This window comes from Spinacia oleracea, chromosome 5, assembly GCF_020520425.1.
Source record: "Spinacia oleracea cultivar Varoflay chromosome 5, BTI_SOV_V1, whole genome shotgun sequence".
NCBI classification, from domain to species: domain Eukaryota; kingdom Viridiplantae; phylum Streptophyta; class Magnoliopsida; order Caryophyllales; family Amaranthaceae; genus Spinacia; species Spinacia oleracea.
Window position 1 is genome coordinate 30,920,776 of NC_079491.1, and position 15,424 is coordinate 30,936,199.

Sequence of the window (15,424 nt, forward strand, 5' to 3'; positions counted from 1 at the left end):
ATAGAGCACGGCACACACACACACGGGTGCTTGTGTATGTGCGTTGGGCGACGCAAGAAGGTAGCAGGGGCAGCAAGGCACGCGGGCTATGCGAGCACAAGGCAGCCGCAGCGCTCGACAAGGGCACGAGGCTGTGCGAGTGATGTGCAAGTGTTGTGCGGGCACGAAGGAGAGGAGAGGAGCGATCAAGGCTCGCGAGTGGGCGCTGGAGTTCGCGAGGGACAAAGGCACAGGGGTGTGCGATGCTCGACAGCACAAGGCAGCAAGGGCGAGGGAGAGAGTGCACGAGTGTGCGGATGAAGCACGAGCAGAGTGCTTGGCTGGGGGCTGGGCGACGAGGCACGGCCGAAGGCAGCACCGAGCAAGGCTCGGCTGTGCTGTGCGTGGGCGAGGGCAAGGAGGGACGAGCAAGGGAGAGAGAGGGAGCCGGGTATGAGAGAGAGAGAGAGAGAGAGAGAGAGAGAGAGAGAGAGAGAGAGAGAGAGAGAGAGAGAGTTAATTAGATATTTGGCTTGCTTTGATGGTTGGGTTTGAATTAAGGATTTAAATTAGAAATCTTAGTTGGGCTCAACTATTAAAACAAGTTGGGCTTAGAATTAAGTCAAACCATTTAAAATCGAAACCCAATTAATTCCCAACTTCGAATAATAAATTCATTTTGTAATTAATTAAAATAATAAATATTCTAATTAATTAAAAATACATTTAAATAATAGGAAAATTTGGTAATATTAATCCAACCTTTGACCGATTTTCTTTTATTAAGCCCACCTACGACATATTTTTTAATAATCCCACCTTTATTACCCAACAACTTTTATTGGGCCCAACAGGTCATAAAACTGTTGTAAGCGGCATTATTTCTCTACATGGCAGTACTCTCTCTCGATATATTCAGTCATCATCATCAATTCATCACCATCTCGTTGACTTTTTCACCGATTACCGGCCACTTAAGCCCAATAAAAGTCGTCGGGTAGTAAAGGTGGGATTATTAAAAAATATGTCGTAGGTGGGATTAATAAAAGAAAATCGGCCAAAGGTTGGATTAATATTACCAAATTTTCCTAAATAATATTTAAATGCGATTTAAATTCTAAAAATCATAAAAATGCTTTATAAATATAATAAAATATATTTATAAATATGGAAAAATACGAGGTATTACATCTCCCCCCAGGGAAAGTGAAAAGTGTTGATGGTATCCCACCATCATTCCAGAATCAAGCGAAAGAACCGCCTAGAAGCGTTAGGGCGCACCACCTCCCAAAAAACGCACACAATTTGGAACAAGGGGGATTCCTCAACTACCTTAAGATGTCCGCTCGTCCAGTTTCGCCAAGCGCTCCATAGACACGGACCCCCCATAAGGCCGACAAGCGGTGTCTGGCCCAGCTTTGCCGGCCCGAAACCGGGACACCACGTGATGCCCCGGATAGTTGTGCAGATCAACCCCGTCGAACTCAATAGGGCCCAGCCAAGCCGCCTCCTCCTCAGAGTCAGGATCCCCTCCTCCTGTAGGCTCCAGCGGAGGAGTCAAAGAGCCACCCCTCGTCCTCCGAGAGGCCTGAGTAGTCCGACGAGTAGGCTCGCGCCTCATCGAACGAAAAGGGACTACCCGTGGTTGTACCACGTAGTCTGAAGTATCCCCCTCTTTCGACGAAAAATCACCTGACATGCTATAATTCGCAAAGAATACAAAAAACCATAAGGCATCATACCATAAGCCATCAATGTGAACAATTACATTCCAAAATAATTCTGAACCCAACAAGCATGGCCATCAAACAATTTTGTTCCCTAGGTATGAACATGTTACTAAGTTCGAAATTAGTAATAAAATTCATACATACAAAATTGACCATAAATCACACCGAATATCAAATTCTTGCATTTGCTATCATCAATGGACTATGTAAACCCCAAGCAATGCACCAAGAACACCTACATTGTGCCCCAATACCAATTCGTAGACACACTTGGGGGATACTTTTGAACAAGTTCAAAATTGCCCAAAAACAACATACTTGCAAAAACTAAAATGCTTAGGCACTTATACATACTGTAAGCATCACATGCAAGCAAACAATTGCAAGAAATTTAGGCAAAATCAAGAAACCCCAATTCAATTTGAGCATTAAATTTCACACCGATTTCTACTCGCAATTAAACCAAAACTCAAGTTAAACTCGAAATTACTTACATATGTGTGATCTAGAATGACTTGGGAATAATTTTGGTGAAGAAAACAAGCAAATCCGAGCAAAATTGATGAAGAACGTTGAGAAAAACTCGAAGAAAAACGAACAGCAACAACGAAAATGTCGTTGTTGCTCGTATTAAAAGAAGATATGCGCTGAAAAATTCCAGCGCTCGAAAGCAAGCGCTGGAAATTTTCCAGCGCAACCATGCACGCGCTGGAATTTTCCAGCGCACCAATATTTTTTTCAGACAAAATGACAGGCCACTTCGCCCCATTTCTCGCTAAATAACCGCTTAACTGTTTCCATTTTTCTTCCCGCAGGAAAATAAAGGTATTTCAAAAAAAAATTATTATTATTAATAGTAAACTATTCCGTTAGCCAGCCAACAGGCAGCGATATTCCTGGAAATCACCGTAACCCATTCAGGTAACGGTTTCGTTTCTTATAAGTGATTACTGAATTTTTTCCCAAAAAAAATAAATCTATAAGTTTCCAGTTTTGTGTTCATTCATTCTTCGTCAGTAAAAAGTTTCATCATTATGTTCCCCGTTGCGAGGTTTATTCATTTCTCGTTAATAAAATGTCATTATTCCGTATTCTGTTTCGGGGTTTATTCATTCCTCATTAATAAAAATGTCTTTATTTTGTATTCCGTTTCGAGGTTTATTCATTCCTCGTTAATAAAAATGTCATTATTCCGTATTCTGTATTCTGTATTCTGTATTCCGTTGATTGTTCTGTATTCCGTATTTTGTATTTCGTATTCAATATTCTGTATTCCATTGATTATTCCGTATTTTGTATTCTGTATTCCATATTCCATATTCTGCATTCTATATTCCGTATTTTGTATTCCGTATTCAGTTGTCATTCGGTATTCCGTTGTCATTCTGCATTCTGTATTCCGTATTTTGTATTCTGTATTCTGTATTTCGTTGTCATTTCATATCATGTATTCCGTCCTCAAAGAAAATCAAGTTAAGTACTTCCTCCGTCCCTTAATACTCGCACCGGTTTGACCGTTGCGGAGTTTAAGACACTTGAATTGACTTATTAATTTAATGGGTGTTAGTTGAAAGTGGGGTATTTTTTTAATATAGTTAGTGGAAAATGTGTAAGGGGTGGGGAGTGGTGAGTGGGGGGTGGGGGGTGTACATTTTTAAATGATTTTTTGTAGAGAGTAGGGGTGTAAGTGGGTTATTAGATAAGTGTGAGAAATAATATATTTTTGGTAAAAAATCCATTTACAGAAGCGGTGCAAGTATTAAGGGACGGCCAGAAAAGGAAAGCGGTGCGAGTATTAAGGGACGGAGGGAGTATCTATTTTCGAAAAAATTCATTTCACCCTTTGAACGTCTTCAATGACTTTGTGAGAAGTCAGTTCGAGTCAGTAGATTCCCAATGACTCGTGAGTGAACTATCGGCATTCCTAGCTAGTGATGACCCTTCAGTCAAATGTTATCACTCGGGGGCTCGCGAGACCCTCGTTTGAATTTAGTCTTAACCGGAATAAGTTCTAGACGCACTCCATCTACCAATACTTTGATTATCGGCTTGCCCAGACTCAATCAAAGTGGGGGCTAATGTAGATGCCTACATTTGTCCATAGGCCCGATGCGGTATGTTCGATGATGAAACCAAACACTGCTTAACTAAGCGTTCCTAAGTATGCTACGAACAATCCGTGACTGACTGACAATCAAGAAAATCATATTTCCATTTTTAGAAACTGCTATTTATAGTAACTGATATGCTTAACTGCTTCCCAGAATGGTAACCGTATAAGATAAATATTCAAGTGATTATGTTGCATTACAATTGATCCTTGGATAAAGAATGAGAGTTGCATCCCAACCAACTAAGAGCATCAATACTAGATAACTCTTTAGAGCATCAATTATAGATGACTCTTAACCCCCTCTTAAGGAGAGAGGAATTGTAAGAGTTACCTCTTAGCAAAAACAAGGTAACTCTTAGCTCCCTCTTATTTAGAGGTTGATGGAGACATTCTCTAAATAAGAGGTAGCTCTTAGAAAATAAGAGGGGGTTGAGGTGGCACATTGTGGGAGTATCATGCTTAATTTTTGGTATTTTTGTTATAAAATTAAATTTAAAATGTGAAAAAGTTAAATAAGAGGTAGTGTATAAGAGTTAGTGTATTTCTTGGAACTTTTAATAGCTAACTCTTAATAAGAGTGGTAATGAGGTGGATGAGGAGAGAGACTAAAAGTTGGAAAATAAGAGATAGCACCACTATTGATGCTCTTAGCCCCCTCTTAAGGAGAGAGAAAATCTAAGAGCTAACTCTTAGCAAATAAGATGTAACTCTTAGCTCCCTCTTATTTAGAGATTGATTATGACATTCTCTAAATAAGAGGTAGCTCTTAGAAAATAAGAGGGGGTGAGGTGGAATATTGTGGGGCATTGTGCTTATTTTTGATATTTTTGCATTAAAAATAAAATAAAAAAACAGGAAAAAGTTACATAAGAGATAGTGTATAAGAGTTAGTTATTTCTTGGGGTTTTTGATAGTTAACTCTTATTAAGAGTGGTGATGAGGTGGATGAAGAGAGAGACTAAGAGGGAGCAAATAAGAGATAACACTACAATTGATGCTTTGTTAACATTTTATGGATTGTAGGGAACTCAAGGAACACTTTTCAAGGATTCAACTTCTGTTCGAGGAAGAGAAACGAACAAGCTGGCAGATTCTCTGGACAAAAATCATTTGACAGCTTTTAATTAAATTTCCTTTCTCTTTTTTTTATCCTTTCTCTTCCCTTCTTTTCTCTTCCCTTCCTTCCTTTATTAATGTTGTACCAAAAAAAAAGCCTTAATTTCCAGCAAATTCCTTTATAAATTACAAAAACCTAGCTAGGTAACAAGAAAAAATTCTATGTATAGTCATTATAGTTATACTTTGAGGAAGATGGAACCAATTCTAAGGTGAAAATTTTCAAACAACACAGCGAGTCAATAATGCTATATTTACATCATTTTATTGAAATAATAAATCTATGTTCATTTTCATTCAGAAAATATTAACTAATATATATAGTGAATTAGTCATATGATTTCTGCTTCCCACCTGCCTTTCTTGACTCGTTTGTTATATTACAATGATGATTCTTGACTCGTTTACTATGATTCAAGAAATCATAGTAAATGTTGAACTGCCAAAATTTCGAATCGATCCACCAAGATATAGACGCTCGTATCCACATTTTCCAATTTTACTTTCTTTTACGGGTTAGGACTATAAATGATCGGGAATTTATGAATTATACTCCATTACTCCGTACCATACAGATTTCCATCAATTAATCAATTACACTTTGTACTCCGTAGTATTTTATTGACAGTAGGACTATATTGCCATAATACTCTGTATTTTTATTTTTATTTGACATAGCCTTTTTGTTATAAGTTGTAAACGTGTTTAGTTTATACTAGTACTGTATTTCTTAAAATATTATCTCCGGTTTTGTGTATAAAAAGTACTCTATATTTCGTAAAGTATAATAAGATATAATAATTAATCCGTAAAAGTTCAAGGATAGATTTTATGAGTAACAATAAAAGTCCACGGATAAGTTTTATGAGATTGAAAAGATCAGGATAGGACCTAAGACGGAGGAGGTTGAAACTATCCATCAATCTTATTCCTAAATTACCAAACTTGTGAAAATAGTTGTTTTTATCTTTATCGCACTTATGAATTCTTTTAATATTATCTCGCTCTTATCCTTATTTCTCGAAGCAAACGGCAATTCGATAAACGACCCCGTAGGAGATACTCCGTAATAACGTTACATACATAATATATTCCTTTAGTTTAATTTGTAGCGTGTGCATTGGACTAAATAAATGCGTGTATATAACTTTAATTTCATAAGCTTTCTGCTTCACACCTGCCTTTCTTGATTTCAATAGCAAAAATAATAAACTGATCGAACCTACGAAAATTTGTAGACCACCCTTTACACCAACTACCCATCTCCACATTTTCTCTCTCTCTTTCTCCGCACAATGGGTGCCCGAATGGTGTTGAGTTTGCTGCTGCTTGCACTAGCAATCTACTGCGGGTTAGACCCGTTTAACCACAGTGCAATCCACGGGTTCCCAAACTTTGTATCCCATGAGGTTGAATTACCTGATCCTTCTTCAATCCCAACTAACAAAGACCCACTTAATCTGCTGCAGAATTCGGAAATTAAGTTTTTGGGTCAAATTCAAGGACCCGAAAGCCTTGTTTTTGACCCACTTGGTCGTGGCCCGTATACTGGTGTTGCTGATGGCCGTATTCTCTTTTGGGATGGCACCAATTGGACCGATTTCGCTTTTACTTCTGCTAATCGGTGACCCTTTCTTCTTCTTGTTTTATAGTTTGTGTTTCTCGCTACTTTATTATATGGAATATGAATTATGTACTCTGTATTGTGTTTGTTATGGCCGGACTTTTTCATGTAAAAAATAAAAGTTATTCAAATACCATAAAAGTCACCCCTTTCGATTCAGAAAATCCTCTTTGTCATGGAATCTGTTATCAGAAAGTGGTTTAACTGTTTATGGTTAAACCACTTTCTGATGTTTAACTGTTTATGTAGGGGAGTATATATGGTATCTATCTGAAAAGCATGTGAGAAACGAGCTTGTGAATTCTCAATTCTGTTGAAGAATACACATGTTGAAGGTGTTACATTAACGAGTTTATAAATAAATATGTTGAGTGAGTGGTGGTGTTTGGGAAATTCAGGTCCGTATGTGATCCACAGCCAAATCCTTTTGGTTACCTTAAGAACGAGCATATATGTGGTAGACCACTGGGGCTTAGATTCAACAAGAAGAGTGGTGATCTATACATTGCAGATGCCTACTTTGGATTAATGAAGGTAGGAGCAGAAGGAGGTGTGGCGACATCCCTTGTAACAGAAGCAGAAGGAGTACCTTTAACATTTACAAATGACTTGGATATTGATGATGATGGGAATGTGTATTTCACAGATAGTAGCTCTCAGTATAAGAGAAGGTCAGTAGTTATGTCCTTAACTGCTGCTTAATTAATACTCCGTAATTATAGTAACATAATAATGGTGTTTGGTGTCAGGAACTTCATGCAGTTGGTTTTCTCTGGAGAGAATGGTGGGAGGATCTTCAAGTATGATCCAGTGACCAAAGAGACTAGTGTTCTTCTGAAAAACATCCAATTTCCTAATGGTATTACATTCAGCAAGGATGGCTCTTTCTTTCTCTTCTGCCAAGGTTCTGGAAAGATAATCAAATATTGGTTGAAAGGGGACAAGGTTGGAACCACCGAAGTATTTGCAATTCTGCCTGGATTTCCTGACAACATTAGGACCAACAAAGATGGTGACTTTTGGGTGGCATTGCACTGTCGACGCAGCTGGACAAACCACTTGATGGCAGCAAACCCTAGATTCAGGAATTTCGTGCTGAAGCTGCCAATTAAAGCAAAGTATCACTTCTTGTTCTTCATTGGAGGCTGGCCACATGGTATCATCATCAAGTATAGCCCTCAAGGTCAGGTCCTACAGGTCTTGGAGGATGCCCCGGGGAAGGTTGTCAAAGCTGTCAGCGAAGTCGAGGAAAGAGACGGCAAACTCTGGATTGGTAGTGTCTTAATGCCATTTGTTGCTGTTTATGACTTGGATTCAACCTCCGCCTGAGACCTTCTCAATTCTCATCTGTGCCAAACACCCACCATTTACAGATTTCAATGCTCTTTAACTGTAGACTAGTTCATACAAAGGAAACATCCTGCCTTCTTTTTTTCTATACAACTGTTTCGTGACCATAATAAGTACAATATACTCTTGTTTTTCTCAGAGTAGTCATAACTTGTTAACCTGGACCATAAATGTCTCAAATGATATCATTGCATGAAAACCATTCATTAGGATTAGCTCGCACAAATACTCTACACCTTTCAAAGACACCAAATCAGAAGCTGGAGAAATGTCACCAACTTTATTTCATGCCCAAATAAAATTACAACAATCCAGCTAATTTATCAAAATCAAACAACCAGTTTTAATTACTAATCCAAATAATATCACTTGTCCGCTGCTTCACTAGGTGTTCTAGTAATCATCTGGTCGACTGCATGCACAGTGTTCTGAAGCTCTTCCCATATAGCCTTGTACACCATTCTCTGCCTATTTACAGCTGTTTTTCCCTCAAATGCTGAAGACACAACATCGATGCTGCCATAAAATAAGGCATAAAACACTATAAGTAAACATGAGCGCATCCATTTCCTGATTACTTTTTTCATAGCTGGAGGAGGAAATGGAAGAAATCACATAAATTTCTTGCCTCGCAATCAACCTTTCAGTCATAGTCACGTCTTTTTTAAACTACAGTAACTAGTAACAATAATTGGAGTATGAGAATCTTATGTCCAAAGGTATACGGAACCTAAGAAGGCCTCCAAAGTTTGAGGGAGAGGAGGATTTTGCTTTAGATTAAGCTTGGTTGTACTTCCAAATAACTCCTTCAGTCTAAAATAAATAGTCAAAAATTTTTTTTGGATGTATAGGAAAATTCTCTTCTGTTAATTAGTAGCGGTATATGATTGATTTTCCACAACTTAAATAACAGGGAGCGTATAGAAACATAATTACTGTAACGGCTCGTTTGATAACAGGTAATAAATGGTGAGAATGAGAATAAATCTAAGTAATATTTGGCAAGAAAAATAACATCATAATGTATTAATGTCCATGGTAATGAAACCTATCTGAAACATGGTGTTTTTCTTCATAAATTTGCATTCTCACCCAATACCAGTATACCACTCCCCCAAAATGGTAATGGAAATTTATGAAGAAAAAGAGATAATTTTGAGTTAAGTACTCAAGTAAACATTACCATGGGAATAAATGTTGATTTTCCTTACAAAATTACACCCAAATTCATTCTCATTGGCACCATTTATGGCCGGCTACCAAACGAGTTGTAAAGGGTATTGCAAGACTATGCCGTACCGTTAATTATTATGTTTTGAGACAGTGTGAAAGCCAAGTCGGGACAGAAGAAGTTGAAACTGAGTAGAACCATGACTTAAAAGACAGTTATTCAAAAAATAAATAAACTAGGTCTTTCTAATTTTCTGCTATACATGTAAAAAAAGAGTTAAAAGACAAGGCATTTCAAATTTTCTACTAGCTACTTCTGCTGAAATATATATGGTGTAACAAAATGTCAAAACATTCTGAACCTGCCTAGTGGGGACGACTTCATATTTTTAAGAAGAAAATATCAGGTAACCTTTGATGAAATGGTACATAAATTCTCGAGAGGAACAAACACTGGAACACATGAACAACTTTGTTCAACGACGGCTGGGAATTGTGCCTCTCTAACAGGAAGGCCAAAAAATTGGTGTTGCTCTAACTTTGTTAAGCAGAAGACCAACGAGATCAGGCAACAGAGGACAGCATGTTTCTCGGATTGGTAACAGAATGAGGCAACAGAGGAAGGTTCTAACAACTAAGCTTGTTTACTGTTTACATAAGTGGGTCCCACGTCAACAAGCGTGGAGTTTCTATGTGTATGGCACAGCTTGTTTGCCTCCTTTGCAAATAAAGTTAGGGAGCTCTCCACAATCATGGAATTATTTCAATTGGAGGGTTTGAGTCTGTGACAAAATTATCCATATGCTGGTCGTTCCTCCTCCCCAAGGACCCCAAGAGAAGGAATAATTTCTAAAACCTATCTTGCAAATGGAAGGTCAGAAAAAACGTTCTATATGACGTAGTCGACAAATTGTCAGGCACTAGTCTGGCAGTCTAGAATATTGTACTTACAACATAGTTAAAAGGGATGATGATGTTTTGCTGTTGGAAATTATCTTTTTAACACAGGATAACTCACCAAAGTACAGACAGCTATGAACCTATTTCAGATCACTTGTATTTAGTTTATCTTTAGATTTCTTGAGCACAACATTCATTACTTGGAACCTTCACGTTGTCTGTTTATACAGATAAATGTAACTGTTTTCATCCAATCTTATCCACTATTCATTCAAGCACCTTATCGTCTATTTTCCTTCACATTCATCTCTAAATACTCAGAGAAGTACTATGACATAGTACCCTCAATATTCAATATGTCAGTTCCACCAGTGCACAAATATATACTTAGTACAACTAAGCATGGAGGACCAGAAACAAAAGACACAGTTCATCTTACGCCCTTTTCCAAGGAAACCAGCATGTCAATGATTTGAGAGTCATCAATGAAGGCGACAAACAGATTGATCACTTAATAAGAATCCCACAATAAAGCAATATTTGGGCAATTGCTAGAAGGTGTTGAGATATGTTTACGATTATGAGTGAGGTAAGAAAATTTGCAAGATAAATTTTGACACAAGTGAACAATCCAAACATGCCGAAACATTAGGTATCATACCCCACTCCCAAAAATTAAAAATCCAGGAAGGAAGAAATCGACCAAGTCCGCAACACTCTTGCCATGGCATGGTTCCTATTGTCTAAGGTCATAGCACAACTATACCCCTCCAATTGTAGTACCTTTTCCTGAAACTATCCATAGACTGATACCGAACAAGTCTAAGTTAAACAAAGCATAAGCAATTTACCTGACATGCCGACCATCACCGTAAGCATCTTTTACAGCAACAGATTCAGCATTCAGCTCATCTCTAATCTGTTCCAAACACAATTTCACATTAGATTGAAAACCAACAATGTCAGAAAACGGACTTCACATACCGTAGGATCAGCTGCTAATACAACATACAACAGAACCCAACACCGAGCTATACTACTCAAGTACAAATCAAAAACGATACACAAGTACAGAACAGAAAATTGACCGAGTGCAATGTTGTTAGCTTCCTTTGCTTAACCTACATAATCACAGAGATTAATGCTCCTTAATTCCACAGAAACCCTCCAAAGCCCTCAACCCAAACTCAATTCCTTGATGGCTCAAACTTCAGAATACATAACCCAAGAATTGAGTTTGCTTAAAGTAACTCTAATATCATTTCTTATAATTGAAACCGTTCTTCAATTGAGTTCTTCCTAGTACACACTAGCAGTACTCATAAACAACAATCAATAAGAAAAACAGAAAATTGCAGGAATCCATAAATCAACTAAAACTAAATGGGAAACAAAATAGGAGAAAAGCCCACCTCAAATCAGTCATCAATTTTAAATATATACAAGTAATTTATTAAAAAAACGACAAGAACTTAAGCAAGTAACAAAAAGGACCTTATTTTCCATAGATTGCATCAAAGGTGAGTCAATGGATCCTGAATCGTTGACTTGATGGGGAGTCGAAGCCCCAGTTGAAGTACTGAATCTACGACTGTTCCTGCTTTGAAGGGGAGTTGAAGAAGTTACGGGTGATAACTCAGAAAATCCCAACCAAAGAAGGGTTTTATGGGAAGTGGAGCAGTGGAAAAAGGCAAACTTGGGTTGAACCGAATGGATGAGACGCTGCGACCGACATCGGATTGTGGTTGCGAACGGCCGAAATAGTTGTTTCACGGCCATTGCCATTGAAGAAGACAGAGTGAGGGGGCAAAAAAATGAGAGAAAGAGGGGTTTAAGATTTCAAAGTTGGTAATGTAATTTGGTATTTTTGCGCTTTTATCTGAATATCTGATGATGTTTATTTCCCAAAATTTTCTCAACCGTTAATTTCCTGTTCTTAATTTTTTTTTTTTTGTAAGGATTTGGTTGGGAGGAATAGGAAGGAAAATAAAAAAATGAAAGAAAAAATAACGTTCTTTGTGTTTGGCTCCAAATATTATATGGGAAATGGAACGAAAGGAAGGGAATTAGCTCCCTTTATAAAAGTTTTACTTTTCTTTCCTCCGAAAATTAGAGAAATTTGGAAGAAAAGAGAAAATTAAAATCTGTCAAATAAAATATTAAAGGTGCGTTCGGCAATGTTGTGGTTTTCTACTTTGTTTTTTTAAACTAAAAATAAGTAAAACGGTGTTCGGCGAAATCGTTGTAGAAAACAACTTTTCACTACAATTTACAAAACTACAACGGATAGTATTGCCATTTTTCATCTCGAATACACGAGCTAGTTTTGTCCCAGGGAGGCAAATTACTTTTAATATTGGTATGTTTCAAGAAGTGTTACACACCATGAGAAAGAAGCAGGGAGTTAAAGGTTACATGGTACTGAAAAATATTTTGCAAAGGCCTACGATCGCCTACGATGCTCATTTATTCGCGATACAATGCTCCAAATGAATTTACTCCTCCGGTTGATAAATATCATTATGGAGTGTATAACTTCGGCTTCACTAAGAGTCTTATGGAATGGTGAACCGTCAGAGAGTTTTAAGCCTACTCAGGGGATACGGCAAGGAGACCCCCTCTCTCCATACCTGTTTATGATGTGCATGGAAAGATTATACCAAATCATAGAGAAAGCAATTGTTGGTAATCGCTGGAAACCAATTACATCAAGCCAAAATGGGCATGTATTTAATTGTATTATCCAACCTCTTCTTTATAGACGACGTGGTGTTGTTTGTAGAAGCCACTAAAGATCAAGCAACTGTAATTCGTGAGGTGCTTCTAGACAAAGAATCAGCCTAGCAAAATCAAGGGTATACTTTTCTAACAACACAGGCCCTACTGCACAACATGAAATTTGTCAATCCTTGGGGATGGAAGCTACTCTTGACCTTGGAATATACTTGGGAATGCCCTCACTTACAAGTCGGGTCACCAAGGAGACTTTTAGTCACCTTTGTGAGAAGATAGACAGGCAATTAACAGGTTGGAAATCCAAACATCTCTCACTTGTGGGTCGCATCACACTATAAAAAGCTACTATCTCAACCATGGCCACCTACTCTATGCAAACGGCTAACATCCTAAGATCGATTCGTGATGAAATAGACAAGAAAACCAGGCGTTTCATATGGGGTAGACATGAAGATAAGCGCACCACAATCTCCTTTCTTAGGAGAACCTTCAAAAGCCTGTAGGCAGTGGGGGTATTGCCACTAAATCTGCTAGACAAGCAAACGCAACATACTTAACAAAGTTAGGTTGGCATACTCTCACGGAACCAAACTCATTATGGTCGCGTGTGCTGCATTACAAGTATTCCAAGGGACGTTGTGATGTGGATATGTTCGTCCCGAAAGCTGGAAGCTCTAATGTGTGGGGAGGCATTGCTGAAAACACGAGAGTACTATGTGAAGGTATGCGTGTAACAGTTGGGAATGGAACTAACACCCTCCCCATTCTAATCACTCAAAATACAATACGGAATATATGTTTCGCTCTCCCTTTATGTGATCTCTAATATATGACCATGTTAGAGAATTATTATTGGTTGTAGTTGAAAAGCTACTAATTATACAAATACAATATCACTTTATTTTATAGTTACGATCTTACAATTATCAAACACTTAATTGGTGGATCTCAATCTATCATTTCATTTTAAAGTTTCAACCTATCCCTTTTATTGCTTAATATTTTCAAAATGTTTATTACCCCGTAATAACTAATCAAGCTCTTCATTTTTTTGTTACAATTTTTTTGTAGAAACTAAAGAGATAAGATGAAAATGATGTTCATATGTCATTTGCTACTCTAGTTTGTATAACATTTTTCACATTATAATAGACCTTTCTACTAAATTTTTTAAATCATATGTTATTGTTAAAGCACTAATGCAACCGAGATTCTATCATTCTCATCCATCATAATGCACGAAATTGTTAAAAAAAGGCATATCTAGTACTAAATTGTTTATGACTTAAAACTACAAGAAACAGTATTATAATGACCAATCTATCATCTATAAAACAAGAAAAAGTATATGACCAAAGAAATTACGCTTTTCATAAAATTATTTAATTAATTAACTATTTTTTAAGCCAAAATCATGATGAGTAACATACTAACATGTATAACTTTTATTTGACAACAAAAATCACGTACAAATTGGATTGTATAGATATTTTTAACATTTTTCTTAACTTTTGACCATGCATATATGCATTTGTGATGAAATCTTACAATAGGTATTAAACCATTGGTTAAAATTCTTTATGAAGAATAATGAAGATGTAGTCATTCTACGATAATAATAGTGATTCTAATTCACATATAAAAACAATAATTAGATGAATAATTAATGATTTTAATTGTCAAATAAAGAAAGTACTTCGTAATAAACAAATTCTTAAGTTCCCTATAAACTACGTCAAAAAAAACATAGAAGAATTTGTTACTTGGGTAAAGATATCAACATCTGACATTTATACACTAATAATATATTAGCTTAAAAGTTTAAAATTTATACATAAGCATACGACTTATGTATAAATATATAATTATCTAAATAAAAATATATATTTGCAACTAAATATTTTCTCCCTTCGGTCATCTATACCTAGTCTATACCTAGTATTTAAAAAGGAACACCATACATTATTAGAAGCCATGTGGCATCTCATTGTGGCATCTCTCTTTTCATCCATTATTTTGTTTTACTTGTTTTTTAATTTATCTTTATTGTTATTATGATTTACAACTTCTAATGCCTCTTCCACTCCATTTTCCTTATTCAACATCAAGTTATTAATAGTCTAATATACTCATTAGTCTCTTCCACTCCACCCCTTTAACATCCAATATTTATTCAACATATAATTTTTATATTTTTTCAACCTTCAAATTACGCCTCTATTTAATTCATATATTACCAAAAATCAGAAGTACTCACTAATTAAAACTTCAAAAGACATCTGAACAACCACTATACAACCGTCCGTTCTATGAACGGGCTCAAAAGCTAGTTGAAATCTATATATAAGTTTATAGTTACACAATATTTACCATACGCTTCCAATTCACATACTTCCTCCGTTCATTACATGTGGCACCATGGTTGACTTTTACTCCTCTAACACATTACTTCGACTCTTAATATCTCAAATTGTGTGTAAGTAAAAATTATAAATGAATAAATAAATTGATATTTAGAAAATACATATCGATACTAATCTAAGATGACCCCACATGACTAAATTTTCTTACGCATGAATCATAAAAAATGGCCAAAGTCGTAGTGTGAATAGTGTAAAAAATAAAATGGTGCGATATTTACGGAACGGATGAAGTATGAGAATATGAACTATATAAGTGATCCTTTTGTTTATCTAATAACAGAAG

The 15,424-nt window shown here is 36.6% G+C and overlaps 2 protein-coding genes across 2 annotated transcripts; one reads left to right on the plus strand and one right to left on the minus strand.

The window, feature by feature from the left end:
* Nucleotides 1–6,071: 6,071 nt before the first annotated feature.
* LOC110800519 (protein STRICTOSIDINE SYNTHASE-LIKE 3) lies at nucleotides 6,072–8,050 on the plus strand. The gene is made up of 3 exons (XM_022005827.2): nucleotides 6,072–6,562; nucleotides 6,961–7,233; nucleotides 7,312–8,050. Exons 1-3 carry the CDS (start codon nucleotides 6,234–6,236, stop codon nucleotides 7,889–7,891), a joined length of 1,182 nt encoding a protein of 393 aa, XP_021861519.2. The 5' UTR covers nucleotides 6,072–6,233; the 3' UTR covers nucleotides 7,892–8,050.
* Nucleotides 8,051–8,083: 33 nt separating this feature from the next.
* On the minus strand, nucleotides 8,084–11,845 carry LOC110800520 (protein BOLA4, chloroplastic/mitochondrial). Its single transcript, XM_022005829.2, has 3 exons — nucleotides 11,477–11,845; nucleotides 10,834–10,901; nucleotides 8,084–8,428 (listed from the first exon to the last, which is right to left on the minus strand). The coding sequence occupies exons 1-3, from the start codon at nucleotides 11,765–11,767 to the stop codon at nucleotides 8,278–8,280; spliced, it is 510 nt and encodes a 169-aa protein (XP_021861521.1). The 5' UTR covers nucleotides 11,768–11,845; the 3' UTR covers nucleotides 8,084–8,277.
* Between the last annotated feature and the right edge of the window lie 3,579 nt (nucleotides 11,846–15,424).